The sequence below is a fragment of the Ptychodera flava genome, chromosome 22 (assembly GCF_041260155.1).
Source record: "Ptychodera flava strain L36383 chromosome 22, AS_Pfla_20210202, whole genome shotgun sequence".
NCBI classification, from domain to species: domain Eukaryota; kingdom Metazoa; phylum Hemichordata; class Enteropneusta; family Ptychoderidae; genus Ptychodera; species Ptychodera flava.
This window is the reverse complement of record NC_091949.1, coordinates 14,130,811-14,148,893: the sequence shown is the minus strand read 5'-3', so window position 1 is coordinate 14,148,893 and position 18,083 is coordinate 14,130,811. Positions and strand designations below refer to the sequence as shown.

The 18,083-nt window shown below is 40.5% G+C and overlaps 1 protein-coding gene across 1 annotated transcript; it reads left to right on the top strand.

The window, feature by feature from the left end:
* Positions 1-3,495: 3,495 nt before the first annotated feature.
* On the top strand, positions 3,496-12,092 carry LOC139122743 (uncharacterized). Its single transcript, XM_070688423.1, has 2 exons — positions 3,496-3,649; positions 9,501-12,092. Exon 2 carries the CDS (start codon positions 9,521-9,523, stop codon positions 10,964-10,966), a length of 1,446 nt encoding a protein of 481 aa, XP_070544524.1. The 5' UTR covers positions 3,496-3,649; positions 9,501-9,520; the 3' UTR covers positions 10,967-12,092.
* Positions 12,093-18,083: the final 5,991 nt, after the last annotated feature.

The following is an 18,083-nucleotide window of genomic DNA, read 5'->3' as shown; positions in this document are numbered from 1 at the left end:
CTAAAGAGTAGTCAAAAATTGATGAAGTATTTACGTAAGCTTACCCTTGCGTAAAAATCCTGGCGATTTTGAAGCGTTCAAAATTCCTTTACATAGCGGGAACCACTTATGTACGACAAATATTCTTGTTTACAAGTCCATATTATGCACAACTAAAAGAAAGCAAGATGTGGTTGATATAGTGCTTCAACAAAAAATATCAAATCATCATACATCGGAATCTATCAGGCAAATTATTGACAATTTTCCCCTGCAAAACAAGCCACATCTGTACATTTATATATGTTTGATAATATATGGAAATGTACTCTGCTTCAACTGGGAAGTAAAACGTGCATGTGTGTACAAGAAATTGGATTTTGGAATTTCACTGAAATGTTGATTCACTATACACAGCAGTCTATAAGGACACTATAAATAATTTTTAACCACTACAAAACTAGGTAAATGTGTGTATTTATGTACGCTTGATTGTTGATATTAATGTATTTGATTAGACTAGGGTGGTTACAAGTGTATGTCTGTTCAAGAAATTGGATTTTGGAATTTCACCGAAATGTTGATTCCCTATGCGTGGTTGTCTATGAGAGAGAACTATGAACATTTTTTTCCAATATAAAACATAAAACATACAATATTTGTCCATTTATAGACGTTTGATAATTGATATACACTTTTCCATCTGTCTCATATGTTTTTATATCTTGTCTTTCATCAGCTATAACTAAGCTTGTCGATAATGTGTGTGTATTTCAAAGAATCAATGGTTTTCGTTGGTGATTTCCTAATGAGGAAATATCACACGGACAACCTAAAATTTGGCCGTAAAATCTGTGACCCTCTCCCGAGATAGCTTTATATAAAATGACCCTCCCCCTTGGACAGTTTTCAAAAAAGTGACCCTCCCCCGAATTCCCCGGCCCACCTCACCTGAATTCAGATATTATGAAAATGTTGTGACCAAATGGTGCCCCGAAGATGAAAGATTTATGGCACGCCTATATTGTCAGATATTCTAAAAAATAGTGTGCCCGAAAAGCAGGCCAAAAAACTAAAGATGATAACAATGGGTTGCCCAGAGGGCGCGCCGAAAATTTTAATTGTCTGTGTACTTGATATCTCAATAACATAATTACTTTCCTGTGCTTTCCTTTGTGACTCTCGGCATTTTAGAATAGATTTAACATTATCCCTAGGAATCTTTAAACCAAATGTAATCAAAATATCAGGGTTAGAGGTTTGAGAGAAGTTTGAAAAGCAGATATCGTGGAGATGAGATCGATTTCATGGCATTGGTGACCTACTTACAGGAACAGTGAGTTTGATTACGGTGTTACGTCACTCTGTGTGACAAAGGTTATTACTACATTGTCCCGCTAAATGTAACCAGGTGCAGATTGCGTGGAAGGCCATACGCATTCCCTCCATAGTTTAGTAGTTATCGATTGCAGTGGCTGTTGCAAATTGTGATTATGTAACCCAAGCGATGTGTACCTGTTCGACGTCGGGTGCCTAGGGGGTATGTCTGAAAATTGAGATCGCCTTGCCAATCCCACCGTTGCTGTAAGGGGAAGGCTGTTTATCAGCCATATCTAAAAGCAATTAACCAACTTGACACAGATTTCTTTAAAAAGCAAAGGACACTGAAGTACTTAATTTCAACTAGAACTAATGCGAGAACCACAGATTGAAGACTGCCCCTTTAACATGCCGCATGTGATTAAATTCGCATTCGGCTACACGAGAATTGAACCGGCTTTGTAAGACTGACATGGAAAATACATAGGAAATTACTAGTATATCTCAAATTCATATTTGCGTGTACAGAGTTCTTATGATCGGTACGTACTGTCTAGGAACGCTATAAATTTAACTTCTCATGTTTTGACGTTATGTGTTATCTTATAGGATTTGCATGGTTCTGTGACATTTCGATGCATTTCGAAACAGGATCATGATGATTCCGACTGTCAAGGGGATGACGTTACCGGGAATGACCACAGCGAACGTGACCAAGATACCTGTTCTGATCATGCGCATATGGTCGCTTGCTGACCACAGTGCTCGTGGCCGGCGAAATTTTACCTGTTCCTTGTCGACAGTAAATGTGTATGGGGCGAGGGCCTCCTCTACTGTACTGTCTACGCGTAGCGCAACACCGAAACAGGATATTATATGGGAAGTCATGTAAACCAGAAGCGTACGCGCTTGTAAGTCAAGTTCCAAAATATACTAATATCTAACAGAACGATATGGAGGGTACCTACATCGTCTACCCGGTCCTTGTTTCCAAGAATTTTGTTCTGTATACCATGTGTATCCATGTGTATACACAGTACAGTTATACTCCCAAAATCATACCAACAGTTTGGAGTCCTGTCCACTAGTATCAATACAATTTAATGTTCATAGTGCGAAGTATTCCCAAAATATGGTTCTGACTATGGAGGTAAAAGTTAAGCATTTTAGGTTTATATTTACGCAATAATGTACCCCTTTCCGGACCACACAACGGATGAAAGGGAACTTGGCACAACACAATGTACGAGGCGAAACAGAGTACATTTCAAGTTTGGAACGCATAGTTTGAGTCCATTATGGGCCGGGAGGGGGTACATTATTGCTATTACTTATAGTTTTGGCAATGACAGGGAATTTGTAGTTGCAGAACCGAAAACATCTGGGGCCACAATACTGGATAATCGGATACGTTTATCAGTAAGCTTAATTATTTAGGGGATGAGGTCACAAAATTCACTAGTTTTGACAAAGCTGTATAATTGTCAACAATAGTATTGCATATTCTAAACCAGGTGTTATGTTATGTTCGCGTTATTGTTTCGCTCTATTCAAGTCTAGCCATCAGTATGCAAAAAGTCAAGGGGTGGTGTGATCTACATATCAGCAAGTTCCGTAAAACACGAGGCGGAGTTTGTGAATGCCTAGCACCGGTGACATACCAAGTACGGCTACACGCATCCAACTGTAGGGGGACTTGGGGACAATAAAAAACCACGTTCTACCCTACAGGTGGATTTGGGTTGGTAAATTCTGACCCTTATAATTGATTTGTACTATTCTAGAAATAAGGAACATAGCAAACACTTGCTTTGCACACGGTCCCTCCACAATGCTTAGCATTACGCATGTTGATGTGTAATTTATATGCGCCTTATTGTCATGGTAATACCATGCCAATAGCCTCCATGGTAATACTTACGTAAGCTTCGAACCAAGGGCGAAAATCGTTCGATGGCCCGAAAGGAGTCCCCTGTTGAAGCAGTAGGGCAGATTAACAATAAATGAGGTCTGTCATTTTCGGACAGAGCGATTTTATTTGTGTGAATCACTTGTTACCATGCAAAGGCCCACGATGAGTTAAAAAACCATATTTGTCTAATAATGATTTGAAAACAAACACAGGCCTTTGAATAAAATTCTACAATAAAAGACTATTTGTCAATGCAGCTGATTGTGCGCATGCTTGATGGGTTTACGTAATACGTTGCCCAGTATGTGAATGGAGCGATTCTATTACGTTCATTCAAATGGTCCCAGAGACTCGCCACATAATAGTCCGATCGCTGTCTCTACTTGCTTAGCCGTCCCGAAGTCGGGTATCTGTAATAATTCGTTTCAGCTGATACAGGTAGGAACATAGAATTGCTTTTGTTTCACCCGTTTGTGCTCTTTTGAGGTTGTTGCAATTTTTTTCGCTGCATTTAACGTACATTCGTGCAGATTCATGGAATAGTTGAGAATCAAACAAACGTGGAAACAAAGATAAAAATACGAGTTTGAGAAGTCTATGTCAGCATGCACAAGATATATTGAAATTAATGTCAAGTCCGGCAGCATATCTTGACGAGAAGTATTGCTGAATTTGAAAGCGTCAACCCGGCCATAAAATAACAATACAGGTAAAATGTAGATAACATAACCCCTGATACGTGATTGCCAGGTCTGTGAACAAGTTAGTACGCACAATAGATTTTAGTGACAGTTTGCCATGTAAAAGAAAACATTGAGATGGGATTTTCCTTTCCAGTTTTCTTTGAAATTCATTCGCGTAATATCTTACTTTTTTATGTTTTCTTTGAAATGTTAGCAAGTGTCACCCCTTTCCTTTTACGGAAGACAATAAACTCGCATTGAAGCGTCGTACACGTGCATCTTCATGCACGTTGCGCGGTGCGTCGTTCTGCGTGCTGTCGTGCAGTTTTTTATGTGCATTTTTCTCTCATCATCTCCATTTAATTGTCACTTTTTGTGACGTAAATTCACACATTACTGAAAAAAATATCATGATTTCGATGAAAATTACAAAGTCGACGATGAGACTCGGTGGCCCGCCACATTCAAGGCCATGCCGGGGAGAACAGGACATAGTAGATTTCTTACAAAAACGCGCGTGCTTGTTTATTTCGTTTGCTGTTTGGTCTCTGCGTGTTTTAAGATTTTAATCGAAAGTAACTTTTCTCGTAAAAGAAACTCGCAATAGTCGCACCAAACGAATCGATTTTACCATGGAGGTAGAAAGAAAGACCTCCATGATTTTACGAAAAAGTTATATTCACAAAGTGGAACATTCCTGTTGTAAACTTACGTAACACATTTACGCTTGCGAAGGGGAAGGTCGCTTTAATTCCGAAATGCCCATGGTGACATCTTTGAGTCTAGCAAAACAAGGAGTATAAAAAGATTGTACCACTGTCCCTTCACTGTGATAGTGGTAAAGCAAGCTGTACACGCGATACAGGACACCGGTCTTTTTCAGTCCAAGTACGTCCTTGTTAATATTCATAAGCTCTTGATCTGAGATCCGGAACGGCATGGGTGCATGCGATAATGAACCAGTGTTACATAACAATCGGGTCACGATACGATGCTAGCCGACCTCGCTTCTCTTACTCTCGCAGCGCGCAGGGAAGGCCTGTGTATAAATTTTCAAACTGAATGTGCAATATATAAACGGCAAAAAATCATCAAACAGCTAATGTATCGGCGGCTGACTTCGACTTCTATTTTTTACCTCCATGGACAATGAAAGCTGCTGAGGGATAAGCTATTTATACATTCGCAGTTACCTCACAATATTAGGTCTAGTTGACCCATAGGCGGCCCATACATATTGATAAGCTTATTATTGAGTTTTCTCAGTTTTCTCTGTCACTGTCAGCCCCTCTCCTTTCTTCATGCTCTGACTGATCGTAGTAAATAAAATAAATGACTATATAGCCTAACCTATAGCCTCTTGACTCTTTATTCATTTTACACTCCATTACAAGGACGTATATCTCTCATACACACATGCTGTAATTGATTAGTCAACACAACTAATTATGCTAATCCGTGGACTTATCAGAGGTTGGTCAACATCGGAAAGATAGTGATGTTAATGAAAAGTAACCATTCCTATCTTTCGCGATGTTGACCAACCCATAAAATCCCTGATAAGTCCACGGATTAGCATAATTAGTTGTGTTGACTAATTAATTACAGCATGTGTGTATGAGAGATATACGTCCTTGTAATGGAGTGTAAAATAAATAAAGAGTCACAGAGGCTAGGTTATGTTATATAAACCATTTATTTCATTTATTCCGATCATTCAGAGCATGAAGAAAGAAGAGAAAATGATAGAGAAAACACTGAAAAACTCAGTAGTACTTATTGGGTCGCCTGTGGTTGACCTATGTGCTGAGACTACCAGTATTTGCATATATATTGCGTAACAAGCACAAAGTGACCTTGGGTTATCCACGCGCTTGCGCACTGGATGTGTTTTCCTCATCGATCAGCACGTACACATCTGGCTCTGTATTACCAGGAAAAATAATCATATTTAGGGATTTAGCTGTGGCAATGAGGGGGGCGGTGGGGTAAAATAAATCTTGTTCTGCGTCTGTGCTATTGCAGCACTATGCTTAACTCGAAACTTTCGTGCTAATACAGCCCAGCCTCCGAACGCCCGGCCCCCCACCCTAGCACCGTGGCTCAGCCAATGTACAATTGACAGAACCCACAAAAAAATGTATACATTCTTCGTTTGCTACCTCCATGCGTGAATGAGGTCTCTTTTAAGGTTTGATAAGGGGAGAACCATTTGATTTTGGGGGGGGGGGTATGGAGGAAATGGGTATGGGAGCAAATTTTTTTTCCCTGTCACAGTGACAGCAATTTTTTTTTCTACTGTCAGAGCTGCATCAATTTTTTTTTTCCAAATGGAGTAGCAATGCAAATTTTTTTTTCTTTGTCATCAAGTTTGTGATGCGTTGTATATAAGGGAGCCGTCATTATTAACGGCCTGAAACTCAGAAATTTCAAGTGACACCACCCCCCACCACCCCCGTCAACCATGATGAATTTGAGTAACTCCCCTCTCTAACTCTGAAATTTTGACTGATCCCCCACTTAGAAAGTTAAATACAAATACATGTATTTGTAAAATTTACAAAATACAGCAACAGTAAAGACCTTTGAAATCCGGATGTACTCTGGTAGACTATCATCAGTTATCTCATGATGGTTCAAAAAAGGTGAACCCATCAAAATGAAATTGCAAGTCACAATAAAATAAAGATATAAAAGCTCACGCAGTATCTAACCATACAGTATATTGTTTAATTTGGATGGGTATTATGACAGGGTTTTCACTAGGATATCTGACCGGGCAGAATTTGAAAGTACAGGGGGAGAACACGTGAGAGGCTTAGGGGGAAAGTGTCACAGGGGCTTTCCCCTATCTTGCATGGAAAGTTTAAGATATTGGTGTATGCAATGGTGCAGTCTGGTGCGATCTGAGAGGTGTTTTTTAATTTTTTACTAAGTGAAACTGTTAGAACACCCCAAGGGGGAGAGCACGAGAGGGGGTTTCCCCCTCTCGTATTGGAAATTTTGGGAAATTGATATGTTTAATGGTGCAATCTGAGAGGAATTTCAGGTTATTTTGCATTTGGTAAAACTGTTTGAAAATGACATTGAAAACACTGCAATATTTTTTTACATTTTATGCATGATCAGTGTTTGTGTCACAATATTCAACAACCAAACAATGACAATACAATTTGTGAAAAACAGTTCTGTTTGCCAGAGACTGAAGATAAATAAATATACAGGAACGGAAATCTGTGACCTTCTTGTGTCATTTCTCCAGCTGCCAGCTTCTAATGAAAAGCATGAATATGATATGTTTAACTGTCAAAATGGTCATTGAACTGAGGTTAATGTAAACACGTTTCTGTGATAATAAAGGATGAATTCACAACAGTTCAGTTTTGTCCTAGATCCTGTGAAAATTTTGAGAAATTGATGTGCGCTACGGTGCAGTGTAGTGCAATCCGATAGGTATTTTAAATTTGTCCTTTACCAGTAACACTGTTAGAAGACTCAAGGGGGGAGAGCACGAGAGGGGGTGCCCCCTCTCGCATTGAAAATTTTGAGAAATGGATGTGTGCAATGGTGCAATCTGAGATGTGTTTCAATTTATTTCGCAAAAAAAAAATTGAGTAACCCCGTCCCCCTTCTTCCTCTCCACATTTTGAGTAACGCCCCCTGAAGTTTTCAATTTTTTTAGTGACCCTCTCCCTTGTATTTCATTACATTTGTTGTTCCTCAATTTTTCATTGTCAACTTGTACATCTTCCTAATGTATTTATATTAAGAGAATAATATATTGATTTTAACACTAGTTTATCGACTCCTGTCTTGTGTTTTAAAATTTTCACAATTTACAGAAGTCAAAAAGTCCCCTTTAGATAGTGCCTATGCCATTGAGATATTGCAACAGAAATCATGAAATATGATTTCTTGGGTCAGAAAAGGGAAGGAAAACATTGAGTGCACTGAGGTGTAAGTAGACCTATGTAGTGCATGCTTATATCATAAGTGCTGCATGGGAAAAACATAAGAATTGCTTGTGGTAAAAAAATTTGCGCCGCCTATGGCGGCGCGCCGGCAAAGAATACATGAGAATAGGGTTTCCAAATTTTGCTAATTTCTGGTGCATTGTGACAATTTTTTTTTTCACTTCTGTCTGTTATGACAATTTTTTTTTCTCAGGTCATGGCGGGATCAATTTTTTTTTCCTTCTATCTCACCTGGCGACAATTTTTTTTTTCTCAAAATCCTCCATACCCCCCCCCGAAATCAAATGGTGTTCCCCTAAAGTGCTTTCACACGAAAAAACAAGACTGAATTGTTTTCGAAAATAACAGCCACCGATCTTAGACGAATTAAAATGATTGGAATCGGATTTGACTATTGGCAATGTAATGTTGATTTGGGCAAAACCATCGTCCAGACATCCTAGCAATTTCCCCCTATATTACATATGAAAAAATGATGCATTTTCCCGCTTGGTTTCCAATTTTGTTCACAACTATTTTACCTTCATATCATTGGTTCATGGTTACACTTGTGGCCATGATTTGTTGTTAAACAAGAATATACACTTTCTTTCATTAAATTTATTGTAATTGCATTTCATTGCTGGGAAAGACTTTGGTTTATTTTTCTCGACATTATCACATACATCAATGGAATCATGTCATGTTGGTTTGAATTCCGCTATTAACAGAGCATGCCACCGTAAAGGCAGAACACTAGATTAAACATTCGTCCACGAGTTGCGTAAAACCTCGGGAATTTTAAGACTTCAATTTACGGTCCCAAAGTTTACCTACATATTTATCCATCGTAATACCGCAAACCAGCCTGGCATATTCACTTTCACATTACAGTTTTCTTAAGAGTCAATCAGCGAGCTGCAGTTGCAGCTGAGTTGTCTATGTTACAAATTTATGCATTTTTAAAACATTGTAAAAATATCAGCGCATTTTACACGGATAGAAAACTTGAACTCTGTACCATAAATGGTATTAGTCTTTATCAATCAGAAAAAAGCAAAACAACACAAAAAAGCCACATAGCGTCAGTAGGGTGAAGATTGAAAGGGACATCAGCCATTACTTTTAACGATGTTGTTTTCCATCATCTACAAACACTCTCCCAAGGACTGATTGCGTCTTCTGTAGTCTTGGTTACCCAGACTGCACTTCGGGGCTCTCATCATCCGGGCGGATGAAAGCCTAGAAGTGCAGCCTGGGAAACCAAGACAACATCATCTAACGGTGACAATATCGTCTTTTTATTTGTTCTGATTAATAAAGAATAACGCCATTTGTGGTAACGTTCAAGTTTTTTATCCGTGTAATATTATTTACATTTGAATTCTTGTCCCGACCAGAATTCACTCGTCACCAATAACAATCTACCTAGACACGGACAGACTGACTTGACATACTGAACACCGTGTATCTCAACATGCATTATTGACTAAACGAGAACCTGTAATTGATATTAAAAACAAAAAATAGTGAAAAAAGTTTATCGACAGTTACAGTTTCTGGCCCTTTTATATCGAAGACATTAGATTTTTGTCTCCTTCTTCTTCTTCTTCTTCTTATTATTATTATTACTGTTACTTTCTTCAATTTCAGGACTTGGAGAAGGGGCTACAATGACCAACGACAGCGCCCAGGGAAAGCGAGCTACGGAACCATCGAAAACCGCGATGACGAAAATGCCGCCGATTTCAATGCCGCGACAAGAGCCCTATCCAGTACCAATTACCCTGACACAGGTGTTCCCCTTCCAGGGGAATTTCCTGTCGGGTCAGACTGCCCAGGCGTGTAACATCACCAATGGGGATGGCAGCCTAGCTGAGGTGAAGAGCGACATCATCGCGTCTCGGAAGAGGCGGGAGTTCACCCCGGACGAGAGGAAAGACGACTGCTACTGGAACAAGCGGAGAAAGAACAACGAGGCAGCGAAGAGATCGAGAGAGAAGAGAAGAATGAACGACATGATGATGGAGCAACGCTTACTGGCACTGACTGATGAAAACTGCCGCTTGAAGGCTGAATTAGTTTCCCTGAAGAAACGTTTTGGCATTGACCAGCATGGTAAGGAAGACAAAGTCACGGCTGCTGCAACACGTAATGAGGAGATGTGCGATCTATCTGAAGTAAACACCGCTAAACATGTGCCTCCTGCAGCCCCGGCTCCGGTCCTTGGCGAGGCTCGTCGCGCTGAGAATGACGCCGAGAAACCGAAAAAGAAGATGCCAGATTTAATCCATGTTAAAGGGCGTTGCCAAAACGACCATGGTGAGGGTGCAGTGGGGCCGGCAGAAAGGCCCAAGGTTGTGCCCAGTGTCCCATGTACGGTGACACTCTCGCGTTCCTCAACCCCAGAGTCCGATCAGAGCAACACAAGCTCGTCCAAACTGGAAGACAATCGAAGACTGCCACACAAGCTAAGACTGAAATACAAACCTGAAGGCGTTCCGGACAACCGCCAATGCACCATAGATACAGCAGCAACTGTTGCTACTGGTAACGCCTCGGGCAGTGACGCCCTTACCCAACCGAACACATTTGAAAGGAAAAACGAATCGGCTAAAGCTGACGAGACTATCCGAACCACAGTTGGTCAAACTTTCTTGACCGAGGCAAACCTTGCCAAACACAACGAAATCCACAGCGGCGAAGGAACGGTAAGCGCCCTCGACGCGTTGTCCAGGGCGGGCCTGTTCCCGACTCCGCAGAGACCTATAGCACCGGGTCCGAGTATCGTACCCACGGCAAAGATCCTACCTCAGGTACCAGCGATTCCAAACATGCTAGTTCAGCCGCTACTTTTCCAGTTGGACGCCGCTCATAGACAGCAGAGCTTGAATGCCACTGCCCAGGCCCAAGCGATGCTTGATCTCCAGTCGCCAATCAATGCCGGCAAAAATTCCCTGTTCAATTCACTCCCCGATGTTGCCAGAACGCTCGAAAACTTACAATTTGCCAGGTCGTCCTACATGGAATATGAGAACGACCAACTTCGAGACACACTTCGTACTCTGTCGTCTGACATAGCCTGTTTGAAGGATATTGTTAAGGCAAAGCTTAGCTGATCATTCTGCTTTCTGCAGGAAGGCAAATTTTCTATTTCATGAAGGGTGCCATTGAACTATAAAGGTTTGCCTGGATTATAACGCCAGGTTTTGTACATGAAAGAGCCTAAGTATACGCTGCCGAAATCATAGTCAGTTTTGTAAATATTTATAAAACGCACTGTGTAATAACAAAAAAGGAGACAGTTTTCAAACTGAAAAATTTCGAAATAGTCTAATTTTTGTCTATGGCATGTAAAGAAAATTAAAAATAGTGACAGTGAAATCAATTGTAGTGAATTCAGGCCGTATGTCGCTTTCAGGGTTTTTTTCTTTCTGCAAAATGTTTAATATTGCGCCGTTGTTCGCATATGCCACAGAGATCATGATTACATACACTTTTCTTTCTAAAGTCAATAAATGAACTAAGTACCTTGCGAGAATTTGTTCAGCATTATGTGATCGATCAACTTTCCAAAGTAAAGTAAACAAGGCACATCTGATGTTGAAGAACACAGATCGCATGCTCCTTTACGAAAACAATCGACTTTTTCTTGAGGAACCAATTAAATTGTACATAACAATTACCACCAATAAGACTATGTAAATTTCAAACTTTACCAATACGGATCCGGTTCTTACTCTGTGGTCTTGACAGTAAGGACCGTTCGGTAGAGGGGCATCTGCTTCCAACCCGGGATCAGGAGAACGGATACGTTCTCGAGTAACTTTGCGTTTCATATTGGGAATTTAAATCAATCACTTCTGTTGACTTTCATTTTTTGAGAGTGATTTCTGTGTAACTCATTAACATATATTATGTTCAGACGGGTATGATTTTATGACTGTGGTGATAATGGAGCCACGATATCGCCGCGTTATGGCGATAGTGTTATTCTCTAGGCCAATACACCAATTGTGAATACAGTACGTTGTTTTAAACGTACAAACTTTGAGCCACAAATTTCCCCTCGCATTCAGCCGACATCTACCCTGGTCTGTGATTTGTTCATATACTACGCCGTCGGTTTGTTTGTATATTTTAACTCTCTTTCCCGCCAACTTCAACAGACGTGTAATACGTTTTACTGTACTCTTCATGTTAAAGGTGAAATAAAAGTGAGCATATCTGCCTGTTTCAATGAAAGTGCGTGTCGTTCCTCGTGTTCTACTCCATAGGGCGCCCTCCTCAGTGTCCCTTTACGCAACGCCCCCATCAAAACCTATAGGTTTCGACGGGAGCGTAGCTATGCCGTAACCGAGGAGAGGCCCTTGACAAAACTACTTTTCATGATTCTCCAAACACCGATTTGTACATTTTAGGACGCCTTCGTAAACTATTAACATTGAATACCTATAAATATTTCTAAGAACAACTGAACAAGACACCAGATTTCCCGTGACACGATATTTAAACAAAATATGGATAATAATTTTAGTTTTTTCCAAGCATAAAAACCGCAGTCCTAACTCGACCCATGATTCGTTAGGGAGCCTTCAGTAATTACAGGGGGGCGATTTTCGCGCACATCTGTACCGTAAAATGTGACCCTCCCCCTATCCTCCAGTTTAAAATGTTACCCTCCCCCTTGTCCGACATTCTAAAACTTGACCCCACCCCCCAACCACTGCGGTATTCTCCCCAGGAATAACTGAAACAGTATCAGCTAATTTACATAACAGTTGGTTCAATTGTTATGTTAGGGACAAATTACAGAGGGTAGGGCTGGTGTTTTTGGAGGGACAGTCGCAATTTATCACGCAAGAATTTTTGAAGAGATATGGTATTTCATACATTTGAGGGAGGGTCACCATATTTTGTGCAACTATAAGAAGGCAAGATGTGGCTGATTTAGTGCTTCATCCAAAAATATCAAATCATAATACATGGAGTCTATCAGGCAAATTATTGACAATTTTCCCCCACAAAACATGCTATATCTGTATATTATATATGTTTGATAATGTGTTTAAACCGGTAACTCTCGGTAGGGCCCTACCGAGAAAAATCGATAAAAATGGGCGGAGCAAAACATAACTAATATGGCATCTTTGTGAACAAAAAGTAGCAAATTAAAACAGCTGGTTGAACACCTCCAAAAATAGAACGTGCACGCCGCATAATGTAAACATTGACTGCACGGCGACTTTTACGTATACTATTTTCACCCAATTTTACGATTTACTTTCCATACGATACATCCACTCATTTCCCCTATAGGTTTGTCTTGAACATAGACTTTTTCGAGTCTTACTGGAGCAGAGGTTCGGCGCGGCGTCGCCTCGGATTTGTACAAACCGTGATGACGTTGCCCGGCGATCGATCGACACTCCTTAGATCTCATGCGTCATGGTATACGTTTCTCGTCCGAAAACGAAGCGTTTGTCATTGTATTCTGCGCGTTTTTGAATGATTCAACATAATGCATATCATGGCAGTGGCAATAGCTATCCGCATCTTTGTATACGGGTAAACGATGCAGAAATCCAACGAGTAGTTTTTTCCTGCCACGGGATCTATTATCGGAGTTTTCCTCGGCTCAGTCAGTCATAGTGTACATCACTCTTGCAGGGAGTCTTGATTGCAGAGTCGTATTTGCCTTGATAATGAAGCACCGTTTTGTCCAAACGCCGTCCTAGAAATGCCGCATTTCAGGAAAGAACGGGAAAAAATCAAAACAGTTCTGAAAGAACAGCAAATTCGCCTACTAGATGTCCAAATTTATCGAGTGTGGTTATTTCAATGGACGACGTTGGACATTTACCACAATGCTCAACGGCCGAGTCGTCTACCAAATTTTGTAGAGCTTTTGTCTTACAAACAATCCTTTCCTCATTCTACCTTAGTTTAGCGAGGCAGGGCTGTGTCTCCATTATAAAACGTAGTTTTCCACAGTTCTTGGATGGTAGTTGTAGTTTCCTTTTCAAAATTTCGTTGTCTCATGAACTCGGCGCTGTCGCGGATGGGAGGGTACCGACGACTATTCCCCCGGCTTCGATTACAAGTTTTATGGTGACCGAAAAAATGTGGTGTCGATTTGTTGTCTTATGATTATTTCAAAAAGCTTCTGAAAAATACTTATTTTAGAAATCAAACCTGTTAATATTTAATCAACTAAAATAAAGTGATCGCATGATCTCTCGGAGTATTTATTTCAATGTTCATCCCTCCTTATAAAATGGTGAGTTCTAGTATTTCGCTACTTTGAACGATCCCGCCAAAATCGAGTGCACTTGCACTTCTACACTCTCCACGCAGTCGCGATACTAGTTCATTACAAACGCGTGGTAGTCAGAGTCAGACTGCTAATCACACTATGTCAACTGGCTTTATGAAGATAGCGGTCACTGATGAGCACTAGAGGTAGCCTCGGGAATTTTCTTTGCCAGGAATGAATTGGAGCTAGCTGTGATGGGGATCGAGCGCGGACATTTGAGTGCAACTTATGGGACTGATTGGTATGGTGACCTCAGCTGCCGCCGGCGACGTTTGTCAACTCGACGTCTGATCAGCATAAGTGACCCAGCAGTGACGACCGAATATGCCGAAGGCGATAGCAGGCGTCAAAAAAAATCCCGGTTTTGTCAGCACATTGGATTCTGGAGGCTACTTGTTTTGTGTTACATAGGCATGCACGGCTTTAGATCGGGAAAGAAAATGTATATCACTTTTGGAAACAGCTAAGCGTAAGCGATAGTTACGCGTATCGCATTGCGATGATTGCGCTTCAACAGTACGTTTACTCGAGGGTAAAACTTGAAATTTGAAAAGAAGACAGAAGATATACAGACAGTGCAGACAAAATGAGAGATCATGCCAGAATTTGTGCTGGTACTTGTCCGTGGTCTCAACCCGAACATACCAGACGTACTTTATGTCGGGCATAAATGACAGTATAGGCCTTCCTGCATGTCTGTAAAATGTACGGCTCAGGTAGGCCAACATAAATGAAAACGGTCCTTTTCAGGACCAACAAATTTTCCAAAAAGAGAACTACCTAATCAAATGTGTTTGCATGTATTGTATACACAGTGTGTGTGCGTTTGTATCTTTCGGTACGCTCCGAGTATTTGGTGTTTTTTCCCCGCGTTGAACAATCAACGCTACGTACGTAAAAAGTAAACAACGTATCGCTCATGACTCATTTGCAATTTGCATATCATGTCAATCATGCAGATTCAAACTGAACATCGAACGTTATACCGGCGATATTACCGGCAAGTATTTTATCCTTTTCCTGGTTCCAGACGTCATTTCAAATTTAATTTCGTCAGAAACCAAGTATATTGTGCTCCAAATACTTATACACATATCCCTCAATTTCCAAGAAAAAATTAATCGGTAGATTTCTAAATTAACGGTTTTTATTGACGACGTCATAGCGTACCGAGTACGTTTGAATATCCCACCATTATGACCACTCTCGTAGGTTCTCGCGCTTTTATACGGGAGTTGGGGCTTTAAATGTACTTTGCTTGAATTGGGAAGTAAAATGTGCATTTGTGTACAAGAAATTGATTTCTGAATTTCATCTAAAAAGTTGGTTCACTATCCATGGTGTCTATGATGAAACTATGAATAATTTTTTCCAATACAAAACTAGGTAAATCTGTGCATGTATGTGCGCTTGATTATTAACATAACTAGAGTGGTTATAAGTCTGTGGTTGTGCAAGAGATTTGATTTTGGAATTTCACTGAAAAGTTGATTTACTGTACATGGTAGTCTATGAGAGAACTGTGCACAATTTTTACCAATATAAAACTGACAATATCTTTGCATTTATGTACATTTGATAATTGATATATACTTGTCTTTTATCAGTTTTAATTATAACACACCTCATTCGCAGTCTGTATTCTAATTCGCCAATTGATAGTCACGTGGGATGCGTTCTTTTTGCGCTGATCCACGTAAACGATGTCATCAGGCATCATTTTTTGTAACTGTTGCCTTCCAGGCATCAGTTCCGAAAAATGATGCCCGCTGACGTCAAAAACGACATTGACGCATGCGCAGACCGGAATGTAAACAAAGATGTCGTCTGCGGCCGATCGAAACGATAGTCGAGAAATTTCTAGGTTTATCCTACTTTCTGAAGAAGAACTGAATGCTCTGGTTTCCAACAAGGACTCGAAACGGACGAAAACTATAATCAAAGGTGCATTGAACATTTTGCAGAAGTATTGCGATCCTGTTGGGAAAAACTTGTTCTGCGGATGAGGTGTGTTATAAAACACATATTGACTGGTCATGTGGGCAACAGCATACGTCTGTACCCCGAGGGACTGTGAGTCACCCCAAAACGGACTGCTTCCCGAGGCCGAAATACTGTTCAAGGTGTTTAAGGTGTAGGATACCACTGCATCTTCTTTGCTTGTGAAGCTTGTGGATAATGTGTACGTATTTTGCTGGTGATTTCCTATTCAGGAAATATCACACGGACAATCAAAAGTTTTGGCCATAAAATCAGCTTCTGTCAAAAGTGACCCTCCCCCCCCCCCAAGATAGTTTTTTATAAAAAGTGACCCTCCCCCTTGAACTATTTTCTAAAAAGTGACCCTCCCCCAATTCCCCCGGCTCACCCCTCTGTAATTACTGAAGGATCCCTTATATGGTTCTTGTTGACATTTACTATTTCCGTGGTGACAGCGTTTGCTTTCCTGTGAAAGTGTTATTTATTTTAATTCGTTTTTAGATGAAGCTGATTATCGGCCTCTCACTGCAAATAAAGTAGGTTGTAGGGCCTACCTCCTACCACCACAAGGGACTAGCTGTTGGTTAACCGTGCAAGTACTGCATGCGACTCAAAGACTTTAATCCACTGTACGTTGATGGGCATCGACTAAGTAAGGGTCGCATGTATTACTTTAGATGCAGCAAGGAAACTTTTGGTACGCCTATAGGGAATTTGCCAGATCGTCAGGAAGATAATATCAATTTGAAATCAAAATGAACCCCGCCCTCGTTTCCAATCGATTAATGAAGAGATTGTACTGTTTTCACAGTAAATATCTGAATAAATACCAATGGAAGGCGCGTTTATTAATGGTAACAGTGAAATTCTTCCGTCTTCAGTACAGCATCGTCCGCTCGCACGGGTCCGTTACTTCCCACTAACTACTCTGTTTTTGGGAAGCATCCGGCTGCCCTAACAAGAGACCTTGGCAAGCGAAGATGTCAGGACAGTAACACTAGCCAAATCAAACGGACACCTTCGAAAATAATCACAATCATACCTATACCCATCATGAATCAAATAATACATTGTAATAGGTCAAAAATCGTTAATACACAGTCAGTCGCAAAACAGCACAGAACAGACGGCAAGTGATGCCAGGTGTTTTGAACACTAAGCGCATCTTGCCCCACATGTGGCACATGTTACTCGTCGAAGTTAACCGTCTTCAGATGTTGGTTTCTACATCAAATAACTGTTACCAATTTTAAAAGCTCAACAGTCCATATGACTTGAGGCACTTTTTGGATGAGACGAGTCATGTCACAAAAAAGACTGAACTACAGACAGCTAAATACCAATGTGATAACTCCAGTGTCATGTGTATCATCACGGAGACTTTGCATATATGTTACGGATCTATTTCAATCATGTTCATGTATACGGATTTGTTGTTATACATAACTTTTCATTTGTGATCCTTCCAGTATATCCAGTGAGAGATTCAGATACTGCTGGTGGAGTGACCACTTTGAAGTTTGTACATATGCTGCAATGAGCATATAGTTCGCAAACACGTTGAGTTTGGGTGAGTACTCTGTGTGAAACCTGAAGATATAGACAGCTATAATCACATACGTACGTACGATCTCTTACGAGAATACGCAAAGCCTGTAAATTACAACGGTAGAAATGTGGAACAAATATGAGCCTGAAATCAATAAATGGCAACCTAAAATTAATTAATGTGAACCTTAAAACAACAAGTGTGAGCCTGAAATCAGCAAAGGTGAGTCTGAAATTAACAAATGTGAACCTGAAAACAACAAGTGTGAGCCTGAAATCAGCAAAGGCGAGTCTGAAATTAACAAATGTGAACCAGAAAACAACAAATCTGAATCTGAAATCAACAAACGTGAACCTGAAATCAACAAATGTGAACCTGGAATTAAAAAATG

Excerpts from the sequence above, each read along its gene's own strand:
- LOC139122743 (XM_070688423.1), top strand. The coding sequence starts at position 9,521 with ATGACCAACGACAGCGCCCAGGGAAAGCGAGCTACGGAACCATCGAAA.